The sequence below is a fragment of the Heteronotia binoei genome, chromosome 3 (genome assembly GCF_032191835.1).
Source record: "Heteronotia binoei isolate CCM8104 ecotype False Entrance Well chromosome 3, APGP_CSIRO_Hbin_v1, whole genome shotgun sequence".
Lineage (NCBI taxonomy): Eukaryota > Metazoa > Chordata > Lepidosauria > Squamata > Gekkonidae > Heteronotia > Heteronotia binoei.
In genome coordinates this window covers 57,936,221-57,948,646 of record NC_083225.1, presented here as the reverse complement: position 1 = coordinate 57,948,646, position 12,426 = coordinate 57,936,221, and the positions used below count along the sequence as shown (strand labels likewise).

At 39.4% G+C, this 12,426-nt stretch overlaps 1 protein-coding gene across 5 annotated transcripts in view; it reads left to right on the top strand.

Annotated features, from left to right (window-relative positions):
- The window catches only part of LOC132568251 (E3 ubiquitin-protein ligase HERC2), a 130,742-nt gene that overhangs the window by 83,403 nt on the left and 34,913 nt on the right, over positions 1–12,426 (top strand). For all 5 annotated transcript variants that reach the window (XM_060233872.1, XM_060233876.1, XM_060233875.1 and 2 more), the window contains 11 exons: positions 1,988–2,078; positions 2,446–2,623; positions 2,993–3,074; positions 3,151–3,322; positions 3,874–4,018; positions 6,604–6,829; positions 7,922–8,093; positions 8,700–8,886; positions 10,004–10,144; positions 11,019–11,210; positions 11,742–11,895. In XM_060233872.1, coding sequence (XP_060089855.1) covers positions 1,988–2,078; positions 2,446–2,623; positions 2,993–3,074; positions 3,151–3,322; positions 3,874–4,018; positions 6,604–6,829; positions 7,922–8,093; positions 8,700–8,886; positions 10,004–10,144; positions 11,019–11,210; positions 11,742–11,895 — 1,740 coding nt within the window. The remainder of the gene's footprint in view (positions 1–1,987; positions 2,079–2,445; positions 2,624–2,992; positions 3,075–3,150; positions 3,323–3,873; positions 4,019–6,603; positions 6,830–7,921; positions 8,094–8,699; positions 8,887–10,003; positions 10,145–11,018; positions 11,211–11,741; positions 11,896–12,426) is intronic.

Genomic DNA, 12,426 nt, shown 5'->3' with positions numbered 1-12,426 from the left:
CTGAATGGTTGGTTCTTTCCAAGGAGAGATTGTAGCTCAGTAGTAAAGCAAATGCTTTGCATACAGGAAAGTCCCAGGTTCAGTCCCTGATATCACCAGTTAAAATATCTTAGCAGAATTCTGAAAGATCACAGCCTCTGTAGATTTTGTAGATCTTCTGCCTCTCAAAGTAGATGCCATTAAGCTACTGTAACCAGTGGGTGAAGGGTGGCACTGTGTACTCATGTTTTTCCTATTGTTTACATTTAACTAATTTAATCAAAATGTTAACTTTGGGGGTATGGTTCTTGTTTGGGTTTAGTTATGATTTAAATTGTTTAGTTTGATGTGTTCAGTGTGGCACACATTAGTTTGACTAGGGTTCAGGTGAGAAATTTTTTTATTTACTATATTTGTATTCTGCCTTTCCTCTGAAGAGCTCAGGAGTGGAATACATTAGTCTCTTCCCTTCCAGTTTACCCTCTCAACAGCACTGTGAGGTAGGTTAGCCAGCGTGTATGTGACTGGCTCATGATCGCCTTGGGCCAGTCATACTCTCTCAGTGTAACCTACCTCACAAGGTTGTTGTGAGGATAAAATAGAATAAGGGAGAATGTTGTAAACCACTTTGAGTCCCCGTTGGGGAGAAATGTGGGATATAAATGAATTAAATAATAAATAAACAAATCTGGTTTCCCAGATCCTAGTCTTACATTCTAATAATGTTGACTTCATTCATTATGAGGTTGACTTATAAAGTAAGCCCACCTGCAGGGAAGGTGGAATAGAAATCAAATTAATAAAATAAATAAAAATAATAAAATAAGTAGGGTGGAGCAGATTGATGGGTCTAAACAACAAGTTCTCTACAAGTTAGATTCAGGGACAATGGATGGCAATTGCACCTGGCACTGTCCAAGATCTGTGTACAGTCTCTGCTTATTAAACAACGAGTTCTCTATATATGATGAACGCCGTGTCGCAGAGTGTTAAAGTTGCAGTACTACAGTCCTAAGCTCTACTAACGACCTGAGTTCGATCCCCGGTGGTAGCTGGGTTTTCAGGTAGCCGGCTCGAGGTTGACTCATCCTTCTGAGGTCGGCAAAATGAGTACCCAGCTTGCTGTGGGAAAAATGTAGATGACTGGGGAAGGCAATGGCAAACCACCCCGTAAAAAGTCTGCCGTGAAAACATTGTGAAAGCAACGTCACCCCAGAGTCTGAAATGACTGGTGCTTGCACAGGGGACCCTTTCTCTATATATACTTTGATTTCTTGGTTGGGGGAGAACTTAGGGCAGCTTTATATAACAGACATCATTGCTACAGTTTCACCAGTGTTTCCTGTAGCAAGCAAAGTTTGCACTGTATACATCAATCTTGAAACATCTCTGTAGCCATGTTGGAGAGCTGCCAATCTGTCAAGACACTTTGTGATGTATGTTCTCAATTCTTTGTTCTGTAATTGGAAACTGTGAGTTAACTGCAGCAGTCATTTTCTTTGCTGCTTTTTGAGTCAGAAGAAAACAACGTGCACAAGTTAAGTTCTTGAAAATTTGCCCAAAAATTGGCTTATGTTCTCATGATTCCTTCTGGTGGGGTCTAGTAAATGTACCACCCACACCTGTGTTCTGTTTTTAATTTAAAAAGCTAATCCTTGTTCTGAACCGAAAATCTTTTCTGCTCTGTTTTTGAGTTCATCATCTGAGACTTTCAGACATTGTTCACTGGTTCCAGTTCTTTTATGCTTTAAGGAAAGCAGTGATTCAGTCCAGTATTCACTGAGTTTCAGGATGACTTTCTGATTTGAAGCCATGGTGGAGATTAGAGTCATGTTGGAGATTAATATTAAGATAACTAGGTAATGCACATATCAAGGAACTTTGTTTCTAATGTACAGAGTAAGCTCCTTTGATTAGGCCTGAATTAGAGTGAATAAACTTTAAGATTGTTCTCATAACCAATTTAAAAATTTGTTTCCACTGCTGACCTTCTCAAATTCATGTCCAGGTGGCCGCCATGCTATGGCTTTGACGGTTGATGGGAAGGTATTCTCTTGGGGTGAAGGAGATGATGGGAAACTTGGACACTTCAGTAGAATGTAAGGATTTTCCCACGTACTTCTGAGCTTTCTAGATTTTGGAACACCCTTTTTAGTTTTGTGTGACTTTTAAATCAGCTAGTGGTAAGGTGTAAATATCTATATAAAAATACCAAAACAGAATTATTGCTAGATATAGCTTATTGGCCTTATGATTCATTGGGTTATGCTTCAACAGTGAAACTGGTTTCTAGTTTTCCTGTATTTAAAATATCTGACAGAGAAATATCTAGTTTTCCAAGTATTTAAAATATCTGACAGAGAAAAAAGCTGTTCTGTGGATGAGTATTTAGATTAAGTTTAAAATAAATGTTCATTGAGGAAATTCTTGATTAATAATCCCTTTTTCATCTTTCTGGGTTTTCAGGAACTGTGACAAACCAAGGCTCATAGAAGCACTGAAAACAAAACGTATCCGTGATATTGCTTGTGGCAGTTCTCACAGTGCTGCCATCACCTCTAGTGGTGAACTGTATTCTTGGGGCCTTGGTGAATATGGTCGGCTGGGACATGGGGACAATACTACGCAACTTAAACCAAAGATGGTAACATCATTAGCTGTTTCCTCTCTCTAGTGGAATGATTTTCTTAAATGATTGAGGTATCCGGCTGTTGATACTTACGGAAGTGTCAATCAAGATTCCTTCTAATGCTATGGCCAAGTTTTGCATTAGCAGTTTGTTTGTTTGTTTCCATGCCTTTTGTTTGTTCACAAATTTCCTTATGCTCAGTGAGTCTTGTTGATTCTGAGTCCTGAGACCTGAAATCAGAGCATGCTAACCTTTTGGGAAACTCAAAGCAGTTTTTCTGTTGATTTTTCACTGTGCCATTTTGATACTCTGGCTTGAACTATTTGTTAACTTAAATAAAAAGCCACATATAATTTTAAAGGGATATCCATCTTTCTGTTGTAGGTTAAAGTGCTCCTTGGTCATAGAGTCATTCAGGTTGCTTGTGGGAGCAGAGATGCTCAGACTTTGGCATTGACAGATGAAGGTAAGAAATGTCTATCTTATCACAACTTAACACATTGTGTCTGCTGTGCAATACTAAAGCTGGTTTGTTTTATTAGGGCTTGTGTTTTCCTGGGGAGATGGAGACTTTGGAAAACTGGGTCGAGGAGGAAGTGAAGGATGCAATATTCCTCAGAACATTGAAAGACTCAATGGCCAGGGAGTCTGTCAGATTGAGTGTGGAGCTCAGTTCTCTTTAGCTCTTACAAAGTCTGGAGTGGTGTGGACATGGTATGATATGTTTTGACTGAAAAGTTAAATGTGTAACTGCTGTTGTGACTAACTCGTAGTTTCTTAACTATTACCACAAATTCAGACAAATTGGTAGGTAAAATATAATTGAATAATAACTGCCTCATAACTAAATAAATCGTTTGTCAGATTTCAAGTAACTTTTAACATTGGATGTTCTTGAAAGTAAAGATATTACAGGGATTTTTATCTGTACTGAGAGAGCTGGTAGTCCCTTGGCCCAATATGTCCCCTTCATTATCCTTTCCCATTGCTGTCCCATAGGTAGAAGGTGTGCCTCAGTTTCTCCTCTTAATGTTATTGAAACAGCCTGTGGGATGGCAAAGAATAGGAGACATGAGAAGAGAAATTGTTCTGTCAGAGTACTCAGATCTCAGCTGACCCTAATTCCTAGTTTCAGTTCCGCTCAAGTGTAGATGGAAACTGTTTTCTTACACTTATATTCTCTTGTTAGCTCTAGTACCTGGTTACACATTTTGATTGTTTAGAGCAGCTTTTAATTCAAATATTTGCCTTTTTTAAAAATTCAGGGGCAAAGGTGACTATTTCAGGCTTGGACATGGTACTGATGTTCATGTGAGAAAACCGCAAGTAGTGGAAGGATTGAGGGGAAAGAAGATTGTGCATGTGGCTGTAGGTGCACTCCATTGTCTGGCTGTCACTGATACAGGTCAGGTAAGAACTTGTCGACTTTATGCTATCACTGTTACGAACCTTTTGAAAATAGTGGGATTTGCTGTTCAGGACTGAATGTTGAGAGCCTGCTAATAGGCAAAAAAACTACTAAATGCTGCAGTGGAATAGTGTAGCGAACGTCTTAACAGTATTAGATATTGTTGCTGTATGCTTATGCTGTATGCATCAAGTTTTTAAAAATAAACTGTGGGATATTTTTCAACCTGATTTTCATATTTTTGGTGACAAAATGGAGAGGCAATTGTTTTTGTACTGTGTCTCACAGTTTGTGGTAGATTGCTCATTATATGAAATGATGGAGGCCAAGCAGATCTGTTTTAGCCAATGGAATTTTTTTCCTTAGGCAGAAGAATAGAACAAATAATGTATTATATAATTCTCTTTAGTCAGCAAATGCCTCTGATATAAAATAGCAACCAGGAAGCTATGCTTTGAATTTGAATGAAATTATTTCGCTGAGAATCCACAATCAAGCACAAAAGCTACATAATACTTTCTATTAGGTGACTCCTTCCTTTGTTTTATATGGTGCCAGTCTATACCTCACCTTTTGCGAAAGAATATTAAAATAGGTTTTTTTAAAGGCATTGCATGGCTTTTGTTCTTGTTTTGGGGTTTTGCCTTGGTCTAGTGTGGTTGACTAGAACTTCTTTTTGCTCAGATAGTTTTAGGTTAGGAATTCTGTTCCAGATATGCTAAACAGTTCTTTTGTTTTGGTCCTGGCATTGTTCATTTTTTCCTGAGTGGAAGAAGATATTGTGGTGAGGGCTGCTTCTTTCATTCAACTTCATTGGCCAGGCTGTGCAAGTTAACCATTGTCCTTTCCATTCTACCTCTTCCTTTGCTACAATGCTGGAGCTGTTTTGGAGCTCTGCTCTTTTTTCAAAAGAAGAAAAACACCAGAGTTATTCTCTTCCCAAACCAGTAGACTAGAAAGGAAGACTACTCTTACATCAGCAAAATGCTTATCATGGCCTGCTCCTGTTTCTACCCAAGTGGCAACATGTTGGGAATCCTTGGGGACTCCAGGAAGAATGGCAGAAATTACACAGAAGAGTTATGGAGGGGCTTGTAAAGATGTGGCAGGAGTTGATTCTAGAAAAGACCAGGTGGTGGTGTTGGGGACTGTGTTGATGTGACCACTTGCGATCCCCATCAGACAGAGAAACTCTGACTCAGTTTCACTGCACTGCTCTGAAGCCTCAGCATAGATGATGTTCAGTTTTGGTAAAGGAGCAGGGGCTTGACATGGTGGCTGCTCTTCCAGACAAGGTAACCACCTATGAGGGCCACTTTCTCCTGCTAACCCACCCCTGGTTCCCTGGGATTCTTCTCCTACCCACAAACAGAAGTAGCCTCTCTGTATGCCAACTTCTGTTAATGGATTAAAAGAAAACTAGGCATCCAAACGAACTTCATAAAATGGGGGAAAGAAAAGGAGACAAAAATGAGGTATCAGAGGGAAGCTTTTTTCTTACTTTCATTCCAGAGGAGGAAGAGGAGAACTCATCAGATGCTAAAGTGAGTTTCTACTCATTCCTGGGTTTTGCCTTATCCTCATGAGACTGCTAGGGCCAGCTAACACAATATTCAATTATGTCCCACCTCTACCCATCTTTCCCAAACCAAATCATAACCACTTTATCAGTCAGGAAGAAGAAATGTTTTGGCCAGCAAATACAGATCGAATGCTTTATTTGTCTTGCTTATTCACCATGGGCCAAAAGGCTTCTAGAGGTACTGTCATGGCTCAGATTCATTGGGGCGGATACTGTCAGATTCATTGGGGGGGGGGGGGATACTGGAGAGCCAGTTTGGTGTAGTGGTTAAGTGTGCGGACTCTTATCTGGGAGAACCGGGTTTGATTCCCCACTCCTCCACTTGCACCTGCTAGCATGGCCTTGGGTCAGCCATAGCTCTGGCAGAGGTTGTCCTTGAAAGGGCAGCTGCTGCAAGAGCCCTCTCCAGCCCCACCCACCTCACAGGGTGTTTGTTGTGGGGGAGGAAGGTAAAGGAGATTGTGAGCCGCTCTGAGACTTTTCGGAGTGGAGGGCGGGATATAAATCCAATATCATCTTCATCTTCTTCTATCCACCAATGAGAAGAAATCCTTTTAGTAAGCAAATGTTTCAGTTGTTTAGTCTGCATTTTGGCTTTGTAACTAGCAGTTATTAAGTAAATTCATTGCTACTCTGCATTCTGTTTTAGTGAAATGGAAAATGAATAAAAGTTTCTCCGGGATTGGTTTTAGAATTACTTAGCTCCATTTTCCTTTAGACTGAACAGTATGAAGGTGTTTCTGACACTGGTTATTGGATGGTTCATTTGGCATCCACTTAACTGTAAACTTAACTTTTTAAATATCAAATTTCATCCCTAAAACAATTAATGGGCACGCAAATGTCAGCAAACAGCCTGGACCAAAAAAAATTATAATGAGATTTAAGGCATGATTCATATAAAATATTACAGCAAATATATTCTCCCTTTGATTTGGTATATCCTATAAGCTAAATGCTTGTTGAAAAGAGTAATGTGCAGCATTATTTGGGTTTCATTGGCAGGTTTATGCTTGGGGTGATAATGATCACGGTCAGCAAGGCAATGGGACTACTACAGTGAACAGAAAGCCCACCCTGGTGCAGGGTTTAGAAGGCCAGAAAATCACTCGTGTTGCTTGTGGATCTTCTCATAGCGTGGCATGGACGACAATGGACGTAGCAACACCATCTGTGCATGAACCAGTTCTCTTTCAAACAGCTAGAGACCCTTTAGGCGCATCCTATCTGGGTATTATAAATATAGCATTTTTTTTTCTGCTTTTTTAAAAAGTTGTGTAAATAGGGAAAGAAATATGGGAGGATCATGAGAGAATTACTGGTGTGTTTTTGGGAAAGGAGAGCGTATGTATGACGGGGTTCAAATAAGGCCCAAGAGTAACTCCATCTGGCCTACAACATAACTCCCGATCCCCACTGACCTGTCTAACTGTGAGCCCCAGCTGCTTTTCCTGTATGATCAGGAAAGGGTTTTTAATCCCTCACACGTGCTTGCACACATACACAGTAAACGGTATAGTAGCCATAGGTAATTTTTCTGGGTTTTCAGTCTTCATTTATAGAAAGCGTTTGCTGACCAGTGCCGTACTGGTTATCAGAATTTAAGTAAGGAAAGGGAAACCATACCAGTAATTATATCATAGGTGTGTTTTAGGCTGCATTTGGTGCTTAGATGTCTTGTTCAAAAGAGATTCCAGCATTAGTAGTATGGGTTATATGAATTTTGATGTGAATAGATGTTTTTATTCATAATGTGGCTCACTGTGTGCTAAATTTTTGTTTGGATCCTTTTAATATGTTAAGTGTTCAGCATAGTTAGTCAACTTATTTTAAATGGGAAGCATTTGGACAGTTTATTGTGTTTGGCAGGTGTTATTAATCTGCTGAGTCATTCTTATGCACAGACTCAAAAGCCCAAACCCTTTTTGAGCTTGTGGGCACTTTTGGACTTTTGACATGGTTTGGTGGGTGCAATCACAAAATGGCTGCTAAAAGAGCCAGAGCAAACTGCAAAATGTCAGGGAATGAGTTTATGCACAACTCTAATAGTAACTCTTAACATTTCAAGCAGAAGCTTTGTTTAACAAGATGGCTTTTAGAATGAACATATTGGTTTGAAATATTTTCTCTCATACACACATTCTTGCATAAATTCAGTTATATAGTGAAGATGTTTGTGTTGCAGTGGCAGCTGCTGCCAAAACAACACTTTTAAAAATCTGCATAGCCAGTCAGATCTTCCCTGGTTTGCCTACTGTTTCATTGCTGAGAATCCTGAATATGATTTTTTAATGGAAACTGTAATTTTAAAAATTTCCCATAGGTGTCCCATCCGATGCAGATTCTTCTGCTGTTAGTAACAAAATCAGTGGTGCAAACAGTTCCAAACCAAATCGCCCTTCACTTGCCAAAATCCTTTTGTCGCTAGATGGCAACCTAGCCAAGCAGCAAGCATTATCTCATATACTGACAGCATTACAGATCATGTATGCCAGGTAAGTTTGTGTGTCATCAGTATCAAACCAGTCTCAAGGTATTATAGACTCAGCTTTCTTGATCTCTTTTGGAGGTTCTGATAGACCAAAATTTAACAGGAGCGCCATTTGGAGTGAAGAAGTTAATTGACTCCATCTCATTTTCTGAAGGAGTATTCTTTTGTTAAACATTCATTTGATACTGGTATGGCTTTGCAGGCTGATGGCTTTTCTGCCACTTATTAACAAGGAATGCTTTATTGTTTTTTGCTAAAAAACATACTTGACAATGCAGAGTTCTCCTTAGCCAGCATAGACCAAGCAAAATACATAGTCAAGATCTTTCTGTGTTTGAAAATATCTATCTTCCTCAAATCCTTTGTGTATTGCTTGCTTGTAGAGAAGATGACGTTTTTCTGTTATGTGGTCTCATCTAAGAGGCATACTTAGATCAAGAGAGTCCTTTGTTAGTGCCAATATTGGATGCGTGCTTTAATTCTATGCCTCTTGCAGTCAGTTTAGTAAAAAAGTTTTTTGCATAATTATCGTCATATTCTGCTCAGTCTGGCAGAATAATACATGAGCAGTATAGCAGAAGTCTATTCTGAACAGTTTGGTTTGATTTAGGGATGCTGTTGTTGGAGCTTTGATGCCTGCAAGCATGATTGCACCAGTAGAATGTCTGTCATCGTCTCCTGCGCCACCTCCAGACATGTCATCCTCAAGCATTGCTCCCAGTGAAGAAGAAGGTATGCTAGCAGTGGACCTAGAAGAACGACTGAGTCCAACTCCATGGCAAGACAGGAGGGCGGAGGTAAATTCCGTCTTTTTTACTGTTAGAAATCTGCTTGCTTTACCAATTTTTCATAGCCCTGATATGTTAATTACAGCCATCTTAGATCAATAGGTTCACAATCCAGTTTGCTAGCTCTGAAAAATTGTTGACTGGGGAGTGTATGTATGTTTGTGTGTCTTGAGAGTAAAAGAAAAACATCTGGGGAAAAAACTATTTGGGACAATAAAACCATCAGTGGCTGAAGCAAGCCTACCAAAATGATGCTAAAATATGCTATACTTTCTATATTTCATTTATTAACTTATATCCCACTTTCCTACTGAAAGACTACAAGTTAAGAATGCAAAATCACAACCATAAATAAAATAATGAGCAATGAAAATGATAAAATTCCTTTTAGATTTATCCCTGTCTTGGAATAAAATTCTAATAGAGAAATTCTACTGAAATGCAGCCTTGCATTATTTGGATATTACTTCTGATGGCTGCATCTTGGCAAGATGATGGTCTTCTAGAGCAGGGGTGGCCAACGGTAGCTCTCCAGATGTTTTTTGCCTACAACTCCCATCAGCCCCAGCCAGCATGGCCAATGGCTGGGGCTGATGGGAGTTGTAGGCAAAAAACATCTGGAGAGCTACCGTTGGCCACCCGTGTTCTAGAGTATTGAGCATACTTTTTGGAATAGCCTCTAGTCCAGAGGTCCCTAACATGATGCCTGTGGGCACCATGGCACCCACCAACACCTTTCCTGGTGCTCACTTAGTGTTTTAAAAAAGTGGGATGGGCCAGATTGGGCTTTTGCCCAGCAAAACTGATTGGCCACTGGAGATTTGATTGGCTGTACACATTTTTAAAACCATTGCTTTGGAAAAAGCTGCCACCATACAAGAAGGATCTGCGCTGTGTGTTTAAAGGTAAGCTACAGCAGCCATTTTGTGGCTGTACCCACTACCCTGTATTGGCAGGTGCCCACAGACCCAAAAAGGTTGGGTACCCCTGCTGTAGGTGCTGTTGTAAAGTGTTTGTCTGTGCTGGTCATAAATTATACTCTTAAGGACATTGACAGTGCTTGAACAGAGTTAGCAGGTTGTATTTGCAAAACTCTCTTGCAGTTGTGCTGTTCTACTTGATTTAGGTGGCTTCTACAGAAGATGCTGTGACTCCCTCTGCTGTGACTCCTTCAGCTTCTGCAGCCTCCTCTCGTCCTTTCATTCCTGTCACAGATGATCCTGGAGCAGCCAGTATAATAGCAGAGACCATGACCAAAACCAAAGAGGTACTGTTGCTCGTTCTTACTGATAGAAGTGGAGATTAATGATATTTCTTCCAAAGTTCCTGAAAACAGGTGGTGATTCAGAGGCTATAATGCACATATTGGGTTGGATACAGTGTGGACATTTTATTTCCATTAAAGCACTTTAACAAGGCAAAATGCAAGAAGAATATTGTGGTGACCAGTTGGACTAAGTCAGACTTCTTATATCCTCACTTATTTTCCACTTGTGCAAGATTTTCTGTAAACAGTTTCTGGACACCATAATATACAGGGAGGACAGTGGTAGGTGTTGCACAAAATCTTGTGCAAGTGGAACTACACTAAGTCCATTTATATTCTGGTTTGTGCATCACTGGATCCAAACCCCTGAGTTCAAGGGTGTTTGTAGGGTGTGTTGCTGCTATAGAAACTTTCAGTAATTAGATTTTCTTAGGCCAAGCTTGTTGTGGACTAGTATTTTTTAAGAAAATCTCATTTTCTTTGTAGAAGAAAGGAGTTAGGATATATTTATCATTGCTGCCACAATGGTCTGTTAATAAATAATGTAACAGGAGGAACACTTGCTATTTATTTACCATCATGAAATTTTCACTTTAAAAATTCATAGCTTCATATTTTGAAGCACTAAAGGGGTACGGTGAAGAAAGTCTATCTAGTGGAACTGTAGCATTCATAGCTGTGGATGTTTGTTAGTTAATACTGCTTGGTCACATTACTGGTCTTTCACATCTAGAGCAAGTTTTGAGGCACCTGAACTAACTATAATATAGTAATATTATTAGTATAATATTGATATAATAATACAAGTATAATATTATTGTATAATATAGTAATATAGTTTCTTTCATACCCTCCTTTCTATTTTGCTTTGAAGGATGTGGAAAGCCAAAGTAAATCCTCTGGTCCAGAACCCCAGTACCTGGATGAGTTCACTGGCCTTTTGGTACCAGATGACACCAGAGTCATGGTTGACCTGCTGAAGCTTGCTGTGTCTAGCCGTGCTGGAGAGAAAGGAAAGGAAGTTCTTTCAGCTGTACTGTCGGGAATGGGCACTGCTTATCCCCAGGTTGGTCAGATCTATTGCCGTTTTCATTCATTGGTTACACCTTTGAGATTATTGACATTTATTCTAGCCGAAATTTTCATAAATGAGAGCTCAATTAATCAAATGCATGTCTATACCTGTAACACATTCTTAAGCATATTAAAATAAATACCCACTGGTAAAATTGCTTGTGACAAGGTAAAGTGTGGTGGTATGTTAATCTTTCACACTCATTCCCAGCAATCCATACTAGTCTGGTGGTCTTATTGGTATTTCTTCTGTTTTCTTTCCTGTGTGCGCTCATTATTGTTTCTGTAATACCATGTATTAGAAATTCATTTCCCCTGGTCTGGCACTGGGATTTTGGTTAGGCTGAGGGAAAACCTCTTTGAGCAGCAGAAGTACATTCTGAATTCCCAGTCAACACTTATACTGTGAAATACCAGAAGTTGCTGGGGGAAGAAGGTGATACCTGAACAACATGACTTCAATTCTCTCATCTTTCATGAACAACACTTTTTGTGTACTGTTACACAATATTTGTGTTTTCAGGTTGCTGATATGTTGTTGGAACTGTGTGTAACAGAGTTGGAAGATGTGGCTACGGATTCACAAAGTGGCCGCCTGTCTTCTCAACCAGTTGTGGTGGAAAGCAGTCACCCATATACAGATGATACTTCTACCAGTGGCACTGTTAAAATACCAGGTAATAATTTTTCAATAAGGTATACTCTGAAAGGTAGAAATATTTTCTGTGCCCTTACTATGGAATGCAGCTTTGGGGCCTTCAGTTTCCTTTAATTTTTTTAATATAAAGATTAATGGTTCCATCATAGTGATGTTTGAGGCTGCTGAAAAATCTTAAGCTTATTGATCAATACAGGCTACATACTATGTGAATTGTTGCTGAGATCAGGTAAAAATAGCTTGATTGTCCTTGAACACACATGTAATGGTTATCAAGTGATAAAATGATGATAGTTTCTCATTATGTTGCCAGCGTTTATGTAGTAAAGCGGTTCTAGTATTAGTACATGACTGAGGGATAGATATTTTGAACCAATTTCAATGTATTTGCTTAAAATCCCTTTTCTTGAAAATGGCAGATGTAATTTGCTGGGTTTTTGTTTGTTTTTTAAAACCCCATTCTTAATGCTTTAATAAACCTCAGCAAACACAAATTGTTTCAATTCAGAGTACAAGTAAGCTCAGCAGAAACATCTGTAAGAGCTAAAGT